The sequence below is a fragment of the Octopus bimaculoides genome, chromosome 5 (genome assembly GCF_046866305.1).
Source record: "Octopus bimaculoides isolate indiv1 chromosome 5, ASM4686630v1, whole genome shotgun sequence".
NCBI lineage: Eukaryota > Metazoa > Mollusca > Cephalopoda > Octopoda > Octopodidae > Octopus > Octopus bimaculoides.
Genome location: NC_142932.1, coordinates 19896417 through 19914026, shown reverse-complemented (window position 1 = coordinate 19914026; position 17610 = coordinate 19896417). Strand labels below are relative to the sequence as shown.

At 34.4% G+C, this 17610-nt stretch overlaps 1 protein-coding gene across 5 annotated transcripts in view; it reads right to left on the bottom strand.

Annotated features, from left to right (window-relative positions):
- Nucleotides 1-10092: 10092 nt before the first annotated feature.
- Nucleotides 10093-17610, bottom strand: part of LOC106871061 (carbohydrate sulfotransferase 11) — a 69618-nt gene continuing 62100 nt past the window's right edge. For all 5 annotated transcript variants that reach the window (XM_089352044.1, XM_089352039.1, XM_089352041.1 and 2 more), the window contains 2 exons: nucleotides 16775-16794; nucleotides 10093-11378 (listed from right to left, as the gene is read on the bottom strand). In XM_089352044.1, the coding sequence (XP_089208170.1) occupies nucleotides 10434-11378; nucleotides 16775-16794 (965 nt within the window). In that variant the 3' untranslated portion in view covers nucleotides 10093-10433. The remainder of the gene's footprint in view (nucleotides 11379-16774; nucleotides 16795-17610) is intronic.

Sequence of the window (17610 nt, the reverse complement as noted above, 5' to 3'; positions counted from 1 at the left end):
AAACAAGATGATTCTTTGTTTCTATCAAAGTTTTGGATGATTATATGTGCCAGAAAAGGAGGTAACTAGCAAAATTAGCTAGTTAGAAAATCTCTATAATAGGCACAGGAGTGGCTCTGTGGTAAAAAAAACTTGCTTCCCTACCACATGGTTCCCGGTTCAGTCCCACTGTGTGGCACCTTAGGCAAGTGTCTTCTACTATAGCCCTGGGCAGACCAAAGCCTTGTGAATGGATTTGGTAGACGGAAACTGAAAGAAGTCCATCATGTGTATATATATATATGTATGTATTTGTGTGTCTGTGTTTGTCCGCCCTGCCATTGCTTGACAACCGATGCTGGTGTATTTACATCTCCATAACTTAGCGGTTCAGCAAAAGAGACCGATAGAATAAGTACTAAGCTTACAAAGAATAAGTTCTGGGGTTGATTTGTTTGACTAAAGGCAGTGCTCCAGCATGGTCGCAGCCAAATGACTGAAACAAGTAAAAGAATAGAATAAGAGATGAGAGCAGTAGCTATACTGAGAAGTAATGTTTATCGCCACTCAAATATGGCTGTTCCGTACGAACCATCATTTCTGCTATTTTTTTTTTATATGTAATGTCAGTTCCTACAGAACAGCCATTGTGGCGATAAACATTGCTTTTCAGTATAGTTACTGCTCTCATTTCTTATAGAGATTTTCTAGCTAGCTATATTGCTTGTTGCAAGATCACTTACTGTGTGTCACTTGGTTTTCTATATATTACAAGCTGGAGTGGACTACTGCTATGTTTAGCGGGCAGGTATCCACCACCAAGGAGGACCGCAAAGAGATCAAAACTGGATGATATGGTGGTCTCGTGATCAGAAGATAGTAGGGGTTCACTCCCCTGCTTGCAATATACTGTATATCAGGATAGTAGGGGTTCACTCCCCTGCTTGCAATATACTGTATATCAGGATAGTAGGGGTTCACACCCCTGCTTGCAATATACTGTATAACCAGCTGGAGGAAGCGTCTTCCTAGAATTAAAAGTAGCAGTAGCGTCAGTTGCTAAGGAACAGCCATATTTAAGTGGTGGTCTTGTTTTTATGCGATTGTCTTGAAACAGGTTAATTTCCAGCTGTGACTTTGCGCATAAGATTAATTTTCCACTCAGTATGCTGTAACTATTTCACCTTAATTAATTCACTTGTATTCGGTACCACTCTTAGATCTATCCACCAGCTAAAAACAACAAAAAATCCACCCCACCACCACCACCAATAAAAAAAAAACGAAAACAACACCGTCAAGAATTCACAGAGTGAAAGACACTTGAAAGCATAGTCACTAGCTTGCTTACGAACCACAAGGTTCCGGTTTCAGTCCCTCTGCATAGCACCTTGGGCAAGTGTCTTCTACTATAGCCTCAGGCTGACCAAAGCCTTGTGCTTGGATTTGGTAGACGGAAACTGAAAGAAGCCCATCGTATATATGTATGTGTGTGTGTCTGTGTTTGTCCCCCCACGATCGCTTGACAACCGATGCTGGTGTGTTTACGTCCCTGTAACTTAGCGGTTTGGCAAAAGGGACTGATAGAATAAGTACTAGGCTTACAAAGAATAAGTCTTGGGGTCCTCGACTAAAGGCGGTGTTTTGATGTCCATTTCTCTATGCTGAACTGAGAGGTCACAAGTATAGGGTTGGTGCATAATTATTGCAGCATTTTTGCAACAAATTTTATTCAACAAAAACAATAACAATATTTAACAAAAACAGCTTTAAATGACGGTCTGACCGTCTGCCAAGCAAATGGGAAGCAGTAATTGAATTAGATGGTGAATATGCTCCAGAATAATCATTTAGAGATGTTTTTGTTACATGTTATTGTTGTTTTAGTTGAATAAAATTTGTTGAAAAAAAAAAAAGCTGAAATAATTATGCACCAACCCAATACAACACAACACTATCATTCTCAAATTTACATTATCTTTTTTCTTGAACTTGTTTCAGTCTTTGCATTGTTGCCATGCTGGAATACTGCCTAAAAGGTTTTAATTAAACAAATCTACTCCAGTATTAAGTTTTAAGGCTGGTACTTACTCTGTTGCTTTCTTTTGCTAAACCATTAGGATGTAAGCAAACCAATGTCGGTTGTCTAGTGGCGGTGGAGGTGGTGGACACGCACACACATGCACATATACAAAATGATGGGCTTCTGCACAATTTCCATCCATCAAATCCACTCACAAGCTTTGAGTTCTACTGGGCCTATATTTGAAGATACTTGCTCAAGGTGCTGCACAGTGGGACTGAACCTAAGACCACATGGTTGGAAAGCAAACCCCTAACCACACAGCTATGCCTGCACCTATCCATGTCTGCACAAAAAGCCTTGTCTAACTATTTTTTAATCCTCCAGAGACTATATTCGTCATCTTGGCTGAGACAAAATTTTGTTTAAAATTCTCTTCCCCAGATCTGAGATTATATTGCAAGACAACGCCAGACTGCAGGAGTTGGAACTGGATGTTCTCCATCATCCACCATTCTCACCTGATCTTACCCCTACTGACTACCACTTCTTCCAGAATTTGGATAACTTTTTAATAGGAAAAAATTCTAATTCCGACAATGTTGTAAAACTGGCCTTCCAAGATTTTATTGACTCTAGATTGCGAGGCTTTTAAAGTTCCGGGCTGGACAAGCTACTGCTGAAATAGCAAAAGTGTATTGATAATATGGGTGCATACTTTGATGAATAAAACTATTGCTAGTATTTATAAAACACTAGCAAATTTTTTTTCTTTTCTACAAATTTCATACTTGATGACATGGAGGAAGTAAAACTCTGGTGTGTCTCATTAATTTCTCTTCTTTCAACTTTTCCTAGAAGAAAATCTGTCCGAAAAGTTGGACATTCCATTTCTCTCGGCAAGTTCACTGCAGTCTCTCTCTCTCTCTATCTATCCATTTGTATTATATGTATACGAACGTACAAGGGAGTTCAATACCTATGTGGAGATACTACACTATGTGAAGATCCTATAGTGAATATTTGGAGAGTAAATATTCACTAAAGAAACTATTTTCTCCTAAATCTTCGAAACTTTCTAATGAATCCACATTCTCATCACTGAGACAAAATAATATTCAATAGCAAAATGCTACAATGTTTACGACATATCCATTAAATGATAAGTGAGTTCATTTTATTAAATATATATAACATGAGAAAACAGCCAGATATATACATTTCTTTTATTTGAATAGAAAACCACATGTGAATTTAACAGAAAAATGTGTGAATATATACATAAAAAATATATAATCTGTATATATACCTTTTTTTTGTGTATGTATATATATATATATATATATATATATATATATATATATATATATATATATATATATATATATATATATAACATATTAGTAGTAAAATAATTACAAAGAGATAAATAAATTTTTTTAATACAAGAAAATTAAATGAAAAGAATAATGGGTAATTGTTCAGTTTAGGGATATTAAGAAAGTAAATAAAAATTAAGGGGGAGGTAAAGAGATATAAACAAGTCAACTTATTGTTAAACAACTAATACTGTAGTAAGGTAACATGACAAATTACAATTTTCGCACGTGCATAAATTTATAATTAGTCAACGCAGTGCCAACCACTGAAGAACTTGTGATTTGGCTAATTGGGTAATATTCCAAGATTGATTTCACGGTTGACGATTTCAATTTCAGGAACAATGAATTGTGGTCCCGCTGGTCTTCTACGTGCCATTGTGATCAATTACAAAGATAATATCCAGTATTTATGTTGACTTATGTATGTCCCTTTAGTAGTAATCTCTCCCTTAATTTTTATTTACTTTTTAAGTATCCCTAAACTGAACAATAACCGAATAATGTTCAGTTCATATTTTTGTCGCAGCTGATGTATATAGTGTGAGTGCATATGTATCAGTGTGTGGCCGTTCAAGTCTTTGACCGGAAAGATATAAACGGCAAGAGGCTGGCTGTAAAAGTCGAAGCAGTGACATAAGTCGTTTGAAAACTGTCATTTGTGTGGGTTACTTAATGTACAATGACTCAACCATTAACGTGCAAAACGATATGACTGAAGAAAAATATCTTAGGGTAACGTACTGCATTCAAAATACGTGTATGATTAATGCCCGTTGTTTTACCAGTCAGCAATGAGGGCAAAACCCACACTCATCTATATTTTCCCTAAATATGCATTCTGATTTTAAAGCAGTTATCTCCCTTCTATTTTAAAATACCTCATAAATCTCTGTTACTTGTTGGAATAAATCCAATCATATATACATTTAATATACAATTTTCCTTCTGCCTTAAAGCTGATATTGAAAACCAGCATGACATTATTCCTGATATAGATAGATATATGTATATATACACATACAAGCACAAACTCTTGTATATATATATATATATATATATATATATATATATATATATTTATTTGAAGAAAATCAACAAAAAATCATTAGGTTATAGCAGTACGTACGTTTCGTACAAACTTCATTTATTTATGTAGTGAGAACACCACATAAGATGTGCAATGAAAATGTACTCCCCAGCTGCATAATGGAAGTTCATAACATCCCAGTCAAGATGGTATTTTCTTCATCTCCTTCTCTTGTATTTGCACACATCTACAAAATGACTTTCTGAAATGAACTTCCATTATGCAGCTGAGGAGTACATTTTCATTGCACATCTTATGTGGTGTTCTCACTACATAAATAAATGAAGTTTGTACGAAACGTACGTACTGCTATAACCTAATGAATTTTTGTTGCTTTTCTTCAAATTTTATTCACCAAATCTCTTGATTTTGTTTTTGGTTTTTACCCTACCAAATTCTGGTGTCTCAAACATTTTAAGTACTACATTTAATCTTTTGATTAAATCTATATTATTATATATATATATATATATATATATATATATATATATATATATATATATATTCAATATAAAGTACAAGAGAAATTACCCATAACAGGTAACTTCTACACGCTAGAAGGCAGTCAAAAACGACCGAAAACCACAGAGTAAAACATTTCAAAGGGGAAAGAAAATAAAAACTTTTACCTTATTTCTCACGGTTAGACCTATAGGTTTCTGATTTTTTAGTAAATAAAGTAATTTACTAGGCAAATCGTCTTCAGTAACCAACCGTCAAGGAATTAGCATATATTTACTAGACAGGAGGCCACAAGCAGATGTCTTCTCAAATATACATTCTACTTTTCCCATAATCCACTGCGCAGACGCGGTTTCCGTCGGCAGAAAATGAAAAAATGCCGAAACGAACTTTGAAATGCTAATATTAAATACTTGAGTATATATATAATTTCTCTTATACTTAATATTGAATACGTTGTCTATTGACTTTTTTACATGCTAGGCCACGGGTAGTATAACTCTGTATAGTTTTGCTACCCTTATATATATACTCAAGTATATATATATATATATATATATATATATATACATACATACATACCGTTGTGTCTGGGGAGAGTCATTCTCTTTTAGTGCCTTATAATTAAACACACTCACTGGTAAAATTTCCACTTATTTCTTTTTTATTTTTCTAAAAGTTTCTTTGCGTCTTGCATCCTTTTCAATAGTTTTGAGAGTCGAAAATTTTGCCGGTGAGTGTGTTAAATTATAAGGCACTAAAAGAGAATGACTCTCCCCAGACACAACAGAATATGCTTCAACGCACGAACTCACATAAAGAACGTTGCAAACCAAATCCCAGAACGAAATATATATATATATATTTCGGGAATAAATGATGGATTTTTTTCCCTTATGAGGTTTTTTTCACGCTAGCTACTTGATCAATTCTTGTAAAAGAATTCATCCTATTATTGAATTTAAATATATTACCAGAATATATTCAGTGCTGAATTTATTCTGAGAAAAAAACATGTACCGAGATGCAATTCGAAATTCCCGCCACTTACATAGGCAAACAGCGACGAACAGTCTTCTATGTACTATATTGGATACACGGTGTTCGTTTCGTATGTTGATTTTCTGTTTACTGCTATTTTTCTTGACCATATTATACTGACGAGTAGAGGTTGTATAATACTACAATAACTACGAAATCATGATCAATAATTCAGTCTGTTGAGAGTTGCATTTCCTGGCGTTCGGTAAAAATGTGTTTTTTATGGTAGTCTGACCTTAGAGTCCCTCATAGTGTGAGGCATTATTGTATAGTGATGCTCTTATATAAATATCTATCTATCTATCTATCTATATATATATATATATATATATATATATATATATATATATGTATATAAGCACACACATGTATATATGCATACATACATATAAATATATAATTATACACACATACATACATGCATATATATATATATATATATATATATATATATATATATATATGCATACATACATACAAATACTTATTTAATTAAATGCTATTTGTATCTATACATGTGTGTGTGTGTACGTATTTTAGGTCCTGGTCTGGTGTAAAGTAAGGGTGTTTCCGGAGATCCACTCAACCCAAATACTGGGTTATCAACACTGTCGAAATTCTTCAAGTGTAGAAAATCCAAGTTTCACGATGATCACACCGTGAAGTGGCTTTGGCGAAGAGCAAATACTCCAAATAATTGGAAGAAGACGAAGAAGATTCTTTTACATAGCTTTAATGATTCGTTACACGATGTGACAGCACACCTTTGATGCAAGTCTGCTGAAGTGCCACTCTAATGTCTAAAACCGCAAACACTACGTAAATTTTCACTTCGAATTTTTGCGTAATCTGGCGTTGCCAGTAGAGTTTATACAGAAGCATTTGTAACAAACCATTAAAGATGTACTAAAGAATTTTCTTTGTCTTATTATTTGGATTACACACACACACACACACACACACACACACACACACACACACACACACACACACACACACGATTTAAATATATAGATGTATGCATATATATAGCGTCTCATAAAGCGAGATTTATATATCTTAATTTGCAGAGGAATTCGTAGTGGATAGCTTAGCTTAATCGGTCAAAGCATCATGACATGTAATCACGGGGATGTGAGTTCGAGTCCACAGCTAGCCACCTACACTTTCCTCTGCAAAATAGGGGTAGTTTATCCCGTTCAGTCTATATTATTAGCATTATTCTGCGATTGAAAATTTAAAATCACTTCTTTAACTTTCTAAACACATCTCAACGCTTCTAAAAGCAAACTTCGTTTGTTTATTTACGTTTGTCGTAATTTGAATTTAATATATATAATGATATAGATAAAGATGAATAGAGATCAGTTAATTTAACTCTTATTTTAGCAGAAGTGGTGCTAGTCAGTACACCCCGTCACTTTTGTGACCTCTGTTAATTTTGCCTTTAGGTACTAATTACTAATTAGCCATCCTTTTAATTTGTTATATGATATAACTATATGTATGTATGTATGTATGTATGTCGTGTGTGTGTCTGTAAGTACTTACTTTACATCATTACGGTAACGTTTAAACATTAATGAAATATTTACACATAAACTTACGAAAACCCATCGACTTTTAATGTAGTTTGATTTCAGCTGTGAATATTGATAATTAAGAGATACCGAGTACTGATTTTTGCAGCTCACTTACTTCCATACAGTCTCTGATTTTACATTAATTTCATTCAAGATCTATATTTATATCTGTATATATCAGTATAATCAGGAAAAGTGTAGAAAGAATTTTATCTTAAAAAATTTTATGGAATATTTACCGTGTGATATGTCAACGCTAGTTATTGCAGAAATAAGGCAGAAAGATGTCCAGTGAATACTGGATAACGAGAAACTTCTAACAAAGATAATGAAAATATAAAGAGGGGTGGGTGGACGGTTTCATCTGAATAAGTAGGTAGATGGAAATCTTATATTACAATATTGATGTAACCCTTTATATATAATCTCTATTCAGTATCCTGCTGAACTTTGTGACGAAACGGAAATGAGGAATATAGATTAACAAACATCTAAAATAATCGGTGTATCATGATAGAATGAAGATCAGTTGTGGGTAGTTAGAAAGTGGTAGATGAGATGTATATAGGAAGATGACATGTTTATTAAAATGTTATATATGTATGTTATGTATGTATGTATGTATGTATATAGTATGTATGTATGTATATATGTTTGCATGCATGTATGTTTCTCTTCTGTTTTTAAACATTTAAATTCTTCCTCTGAAGATACAAAGCTCCATCATTGGAATGTAAATAACGAAAACAATGTCACATTTTAAACCTGAGAAAAGTCTTGCATAGTTTCGCTGTTCCACTTACAGATTGTATTTGTAATGTGCAAACCAGTTGGTTGATTTCTTTTTCTGATAATCCAAGCTTATCCACTGCCAGTTAGGAATTTACTTACAAAACGAAGTGCTCCAATTATCATTGGTTTAAATGTAAATTTGTAATCCGGGTATTGAAGCTGGAGGTTTCGAAGCAGCTGTCCATAGATATCTTCTTTTCTCTTTGATTTTCAAAGAGATATTCACATCATTAGGACAGCTGACTTTATGATGATACATCACATTTCTTGTCTGTCCCAAACAATAATATCCGGTAGGTTATGCTTACAGTTGACAGAAGTTTTGATGGGGATGCTCCACCAGTATTCCTTGTGCTAACATTTGTGCACATATTCAGTAACAGGGTAATTTTCTATATTCATTCCAGGACTGTATTTTCCCCGAATGGTATTGTACATTGTTTTTGCGACAACGTCATGTCGCATCGGGAGGTAGTACCTAGATGACATTTTTTGGCAGCTGCTTGTGATGTCTTCCACAAAAATATGACATAATCTACATTCACGGTTGCATCTTGGAACTCCAAGGTTTTCACTCTCTCTTTTGTTGATTAGGCAAGTAGCAATCTCCTGTTCTTGGATTGTAAATGCATAGCCTTCGAATTGTGATGTGATGCAGCGGTGACGAGTCCAAGAGAGGCTTTGCTTCATGTCAATGTTACAATCTTCTTCAAGTCTTCGGGAAACATACCCACGCATGGTCCTTCTTTTAGTATGCTGAACCTTTCAACTCCAGGTCTTCTTTGAAGATTTGGAGTTGTACAGGAGGTCATCAGGAAGAGAGTACGTCCTTAGGAGATCACTTCAACTCGTAAGATATTGTTTACTTCGCTTTTTAGCACTAAGTTTATTTATAAATTTTTGCTGCAGTTGTTCAGCATGTACTGTCTGAGAGACTGTGCGACATTCGAAGGCTGTTTGCACTGATATTAAACATCTAAGCTCCTTTAACACTACTTAGGCAGAGCCTGTCGATATCATTATTTCAATGGAGATTTGCAGATGATGTTAGAATCTTGTGAGTTTTAATGTCTATGGAGTGGATTTCTTCTACAGACCGTATGTATGTATATTTGTATGTATGTATGTATGTATGTATGTATGTGTGCATGCATGCATGTATGTATGAATGTATGTATACATATAAATCTGTAAAAATATATGTGCATGCATCAATACATGCATCCATCCATGCATGCATGCATCTATGCATGTATCGATGCATGCACATATATTTTTACAAATATATATGTACACACACACACATATATATATGTATATACATGCATATATATATATATATATATATATATATATATATATAACAGGAAGCAAGTTCTACATCGTTTTTAACTGGATTTTTACTTATATATATATATATGTGCATGTATATATATATATATATATATATATATATATATAATGTATACATACATACAAGGGTAGTACGTGAGCACCTGCCTCGCTAAAAATAGAAGTCAAAAATACTTCTGTGCCACGGAATAGTCGCAAAATTAATACAAGCATGATAGGGAAAAAAATCTAGAGAACAATAAAATCGTCTTACCTCTTCTAGGTCAGCAAAAGTAATGCTGGTTAGTTTGATATCATGATTTCGAATTTAGTGCAAAGCGTTCCCTGATTCTCGTCCGCCAAACCTGACAGCCAGCAACTACTAATATTTGCCCCCACCATGCTTGCAAATTCGTTTGAAGTGGCCAAACACCACTTAAACAAATGAAATACATGAAATTCTTTTTGGCATCTATTTTTAGCAATGTAGGTACTCACGTAGTACCCTTGTATATATATGTATATATCCTATATATATATTTTATTAATTTTGTCTGTACGGCTGGTATTCGCCGCCACTAGTGATTGTATTTTAATAGTAGCATCACTCTCATATTTACTTATATAATATGTAATATATATATACATATATATATATATATATATATACACACACAAAAATACACACACACACACACACACACACACACACACACACACACACACACACACACACAGAGAGGAAGCAAATTCTAGGTCGGTTTAATTTTAAATGGATTTACTTTTGAAGACTTTTGGATGATTGTTGTGTTCCTGTTATAAGATGGTAGTAACCACGTAGGGTAGGAGTAATTAAAGAGAAAATAATCTTTGCGGTACATCATCCACAGTCTATTTACAGATGCAGTCGAAAGAGTATCGAAATATTTCGCTACCAAATCAGTACCAGTTTGTGCATGTCTGTAGGTGTCATTACGCGATGGAAATCTGACCGAGTGTTTCGGTGTCAAATTACGTAGAATAAAATGTGCATCTCTCTCCAATGTCTCGTATTTACCTATAAAATCATATTTTATCGAACACGGATGACACAAAGGGCTAAAATGGCCCCAATGATCATTTAAACTAACTTTCCGTGACGACGCATCGAGAAGATAATGCACAAACTCACTAAATTTAACCTTTGTTTTTCGCATGGAATTCTCACTCATTGAACGATTTCGATATCTTTTGAGAATAATGCGGCCAAATCTTTGGAAAAAGTATTCATTTTTTGAAGTTAGGATTTTGTTTCTGAAAGCAGAAACTAGTCTCTGAAATGGTTCTCGAACGAATAGAAATTTCTTGTAATTCCGCAAACGATATGAGATTCCTCCAGGTGATAGATCACTGAGGTAAGTCAAATACTTATCATAAGAATCATGGACATCCATAGCTTTCAGTTGAGACCCTTTCGTCGTATTGTAATATCCTGTTAACACAAGTAACACTCGCCGCCAATTAGTGCACGCAACTTTTGGAATTTGGCAATACATAAATCCGTGTGGATCGTTGACAAGAATACTGGAAAACTCGCTTCTCTTCATTTCACGTCTTCTGGCGAGTAAACCGAGTTTCTTGCAGGCTGATCTCAAAAAAGATTTTCTTTTCTGCTGATCTAGCAAAAAGGCTTTGTGATCTTCTTCTGTGAATTGAACCTGCATGTAGAATTAAATTATGAAATATCAGACATTATAAATATAAGCATAAAATTATAAATATATTGTTAAATCTCTGAACGAGGTATAAACAGTAACTGCACGACAACGTGAAGTATATTTGCCACTTAAATGCGGCTAAACCCTAAGGGTGAATGTTACTGTTTTTTTTAGCCCCAGGAGAACATCTCCATCTGGCCATTGACACATATCTGTGCCCTGTCGGTATTTGCAAAGGGAAGTCATCCTTCCCATCGTTGATCTGACGTGATACGCACGGACTCGAGTTTCTGGGTATTTACCCTTCGTCAGAGATGTGTGTCAATGACCAGCTGGAGGAGATGTTCTCCTGGGGCTAAAAGCAATAGTAACATTCATCTTAGGATTTAGCCGCATTTAAGGGGCAAATATACTTCACATTATAAATATATTATTTGTATAAATACAAATATGAGTAAATCAATCGTAATGTGTAACAAATAAAAAATGTTTGTTAGCCAAAACTATATTTGTATATATGCAAATATGAAAGTTATCCTACGTTATCCAAACGTTTGTAGCTAGCTTTTATATAATTTCTACATAATATTTTGGGTTATTTATATGAAGTAGGAAAGTGCGTAGTATTAGTTGAGACATTCCTTACTAGGTGTGTTAATAACTTTGTACTTTTAGGAAACTGATTTTTGGATACAATAAAATCATTAGTCTGCAACAATAATAAAGTCCTCATAATACTACAACAACGATATTAACCCGAACTCATTCTTGGAAATACAATAAACCACATGCGGATAAAATACGTACATTCCTGTGTTAGTAAATTACCGTATTTGATAACATATTAAACGCAATTCTTTCCAAAAATTGACTCAAGAAATCATCCTAGGTCCTAAAATGCACTAAAACCATATTTTCATGAATATGTGCTGCTGATATCTCTGTAAGCCATTTATGCTATGAAAGAGAGTACTAACAATGAATGAAACGTGAAAATCAATATATCAAGACAAAAATAAGTATAGAGTGACCTCCCCTGACAGGCAGAAAGCGTGCTTAGAGTGATCTCCCCGGACATTTATCACTATTTTAAGCTGTGCAACTGTGTATTCGTGCTTGTGCGTGTAAGTGGTTGTGTGTGTGTGTATGTGTGTGTAAGCTGACAAAAATCTCACCAACTGTTACTCAGAGTTTCATGTAATATATAATAGTTTATTGATATAATATCTATATATAATAGTTTATTGATATAATATATATATAATAGTTTATTCATTTATCGACTTAGCTGATATTTCTTCTATTGAATTCTTCGATCAGTCACCCTACTTCATTCTCTTCCATTAAAACACACCCTTCATTTCTTCTTCTTTTTCTTACTCTCTTCTTACTCCCTCTTTCTTTTCCTTTTCTTTAGTTTCTTTTTCTTCTTTCCTTTCTTTTCATCTTATTTTTCTCCCCTCCATCATATTATGTTTTCTTTTCACTACCATATATGATAGGAGCTATACACTTTTACTCTTTTACTCTTTTACTCTTTTACTTTTTTACTTGTTTCAGTCATTCGACTGCGACCATGCTGGAGCATCGCCTTTAGTCGAGCAAATCGACCCCAGGACTTATTCTTTGGAAGCCTAGTAGTTATTCTATCGGTCTCTTTTGCCGAACCGCTAAGTTACGGGGACGATGCTGGGGGTGTGTGGGGGGGACAAACACAGACACACAAACATATACACAAATATACATACATATATACGACGGGCTTCTTTCAGTTTCCGTCTACCAAATCCACTCACAAGGCTTTGGTCGGCCCGAGGCTATAGTAGAAGACACTTGCCCAAGGTGCCACGCAGTGGGACTGAACCCAGAACCATGTGGCTGGTAAGCAAGCTACTTACCACACAACCACTCCTATATATATATATATGTTTGAAAATTCAGTAATTTTTCCAGTTATAGCTTGCCTGAAGAGCCTGTGCAACCATAGGCAAAACTCAGAGGAACAAAAGACTGACAAGATCAAAGTAACACACACACACACACACACACACACACACACACACACACACACACACACACACGCGCACACACACATGCACACACGCACGCACAGATGTATGCGCGTGCATGTGTATGTGTATGTATTATTGTATGTACGTATAACGTATATATACATACCAGGATTTATATATATATGAGTACGTACATGCATAGATACATGCGTAGATGCACACATACATATATGTATCTATAAGTATGCATATATATATATATATATATATATATATATATATATATATATATATATATATATATATATATATATAGGTGAGAAAGTTGGTATGTGAAAGCACGTGGTTGGATGTATAAGAGATAATAAGAGTGAAAAAGCTACAGAAGGCTTGTGTTACATGGTTAAAGTATATATTTAAATTATGTCAGAAAAATGTTAGAAGATCTTTTTGGTATATAAACATTGTATTTTGAGAAATAACCGGTTTCGTGTTGTCTTTTCAAATTTCTCTACTTCATTGTAACGTGTTCGCTCCAGTCTGGGAGCGAACACGTTACAATGAAGTAGAGAAATTTGAAAAGACAACACGAAACCGGTTATTTCTCAAAATACAATGTTTATATACCAAAAAGATCTAACATTTTTCTAACATTTTTCTGACATAATTTAAATATATACTTTAACCATGTAACACAAGCCTTCTGTAGCTTTTTCACTCTTATTATCTTTTATATATATATATATATATATATATATACATATATATATATATATACATATATGCATATATATATGCATATATATATGTGTGTGTGTGTGAATGTATGTATATATACGTATGTTTGTGAACATATTCATATATATATATATATATATATAGATAGATAGATAGATAGATACTTACATACATATATATATATATATATATATATATATATATATATATATATATATATATATATATATATATATATATATATATATGGATGTGTGTATATCACCATCATCATCATCGTTTAGCGTCCGCTTTCCATGCTAGCATGGATTGGACGATTTGACTGAGGTCTGGTGATCCAGATGGCTACACCAGGCTCAAATCTGATTTGGCAGAGTTTCTACAGCTGGATGCCCTTCCTAACGCCAACCACTCCGCGTGTGTTGTGGGTTCATTTATGGGCCACCGGCACGAAGGCCAGTCAGGCGGTAGTGGCAACGGCCACACTCAAAATGGTGTATTTTACGTGCCACCTGCACAGGAGCCAGTCCAGCGGCACTATGTACATATATATGGAGAAATATTGATGAACAACAATTGACGTACATCAATTATTATTTATTAATTCAATACTAATAGACTGCATCCTATCTAACAGCTGTTTCTGCTCCCAATGTTGTATGGCATTGCCATTGATATGCTAAAAATATTTATCATATCTGGTAATAAAACCTCTCTGAAATATGGAACTTCATCAGAATGAAGAATAAATAAAAAAAATAATGTAGAGCGTAGAAAAGAAAAAGGAAAAGTTGAATATGATTGTAATCATACCATTTTGCTTGTGTATCTCTTTGGGATGTTAAGTAAATGACTAAACTTAAAATAGTGTTTGGTGAATTAATCCTTTGTACGGTGGTGGTGGGGGGAGATAGGATGGATAAATAATAAAAAAAAAAAAATAATAATAGTGGGATACGCCAATAGGTTTTAGTCGGAGAAGGGGTGAAGATACAATAAGGCTTTAGATTAATCATAATAATTTTCAATAATTACGTTTATAATACTAATTAATAGTATTTATATCATAATAAAGTGCTAATCGATTAAATGCAATTTTGTATTCATTTACTAGTAGGTGGTTAAGCCCTTCCACCTGTTGTCCGAAGTGAGATATAATTGGTCAGTTGAAATTAAAAAAAAAAGACCAGCTTAGAAAAATGGTGTATGTTGTAAGGGTCCTAAAACGCTTAGGACAGTATATGCTAGATTTTAAAAAATAAATATGGAATAAATATTAAGAGAGAAACCTATTCGGTCTACCTATCTATATACTAACATCTATCCCCCCTCTATCTCTCATTCTTTTTCTTTTCTCTATTTCTCCCTCTCCCCCACTTTCTCTGCGTATGTACACACACACACACACACACACACACACACACACACACACACACATATATATTTGCTTTTCTTTTGGTTATGAAATTATAAACACATTCAATATATTGCTCAATATATTCAAAAGTATCACATTTACTTTTAATACAAAAAACACTGACAGTGATTTCGAAGTTTTGTCTCAGTAGCCTTGGTCTGATTGTAAAATCTTTATTTAGTTTCCCAAACGTTTTATGCAATATTCGTTCATCTTGTGAAATCGACTTATTAGTTGCTATGTAGGTTTGACTTAATGGTGTATTTTTGTAGCTTATAAGTAAAAAATCTTTATGTTTGATTGCTGCTCAAACAACTTATCATGATGTCTTCATATGTCACAAAAAAACCCCCACTATTAAACCACACTCACAGTTCCACTCCTATGTGGCAGCTAAAAGATGAGTCAAATATATATTAAAAAAAACTCCTAAATTTTTTCAGCCTGAGGAGGTTACTTAGTAAAAACATGGAAGTCGTTGTGTATATCCTCCATGTAACGAGAGAGCGCGTACACGCACACACACTCTCATATAACAACAGTATCACATTTAACTATTATATTAATTTACAATTTCAGTCTCTCTGACTGGTGCATTGAGTGCTTTCCTGTTTTGTTTTACGAACCGAACCACACTTAATCCCGTGTGTGTGTGTGTGTGTGTGTGTGTGTGTGTGTGTGTGTGTGTGTGTGTGTGTGTGTGTGTGTGTGTGTATTTGACGTTTAGAATATATTTAGATTTACAAACACCCGAAGAAATGTATAGATCTGACAACTGAAAGACAGCCATTCTGAAATTTTTATCATCCTCATTTATTCCGATGGTCTCAGAACTTCGCTCTTCTCAATTTTGACTGTAAGATATATGAGCGGATCAGCAACCCATCCAATTACACTCCAGTTACACATTTCATTCTTAATCTCAATCTCAAATAACATGATATTATCCGCTTTAATCTATTACTTAACGCTATGTTCGATCACCATAAATATCTGTCCCCAGCCTTTTTTTTTTTTTTTTTTACAAATAACTAGTCAACCACTAATAGAAAAATAATAACCAAGCGGTTCGGCAAGAGAGACTAATAGAATAAGTACTGGGGCTCGATCCATTCGACTAAATCTGCGTTAAGACGGTGCCCCAGCATGACCGCAGACTAATGATTAAAATAAGTAAAAGATAAAAGATAAATGCTCGTTAAGAAACTAAATCCAAAATCGATGCTTACCTGAGCGTCATCTCCATCATCTGTAATTAAAGAAGACAAATTATAATTAATATTATTTTTCACATAACCATTAACAATATTGTCAACGTCATCTCAAACATTATCACGAACTTTGAACCAACGAGGACTAATACCACCACCACCACGGTCATTATAGCAACGTAACCAACCAACCAACCAGCCAACCAAATCAATTTCGGCCGTCGTTTTCCCCAGCAGGAAGTAGAATTTCACGGAAGCACACTGTCCCTTCGTTTCAGCCATCGCAAACATCGACGAATTGGGGAGAAGCACTGCAAAAACAAAAAACGCACCACATGGCAGTACGACTTCAGACGATAACACTGGTCGGCAGACTGATACCTGAGGGTCGCATCAAGTGGATTATAGCGGCAGAAGTCTGAACTACAACAGGCTTGTCTCCGAGAGAACGTTTCCGATTACTTTGGGTACCTCCTCGTATAACCGCCAACATAGGCATCATCAGTATCCTAGGAATATGCACTATCTTATATAAGTAACATAACAAGCATTATTAATACCACATCACAGGCATTATCGAGATAATCGTCAATGGCATTATCAATATCTACACTCATATCATCTGTAACTTAGCCACCAAACATTACTGTAAAACCACCCGCCAAAACAAGCTTTCTTTACTTCCTCTACATTCAACTCACGAACCATCAATATCAGAATCCCCATGACCTTACACACTCACTCAATCTTGGGGCTAAACCCCAACACAATGTCCCGTTCATGACTATCCTATTTCTTCTACCTTCAGTTATAGCATATCCAGGTCTATGTTATCCAAAGTATCATTCCTTTTC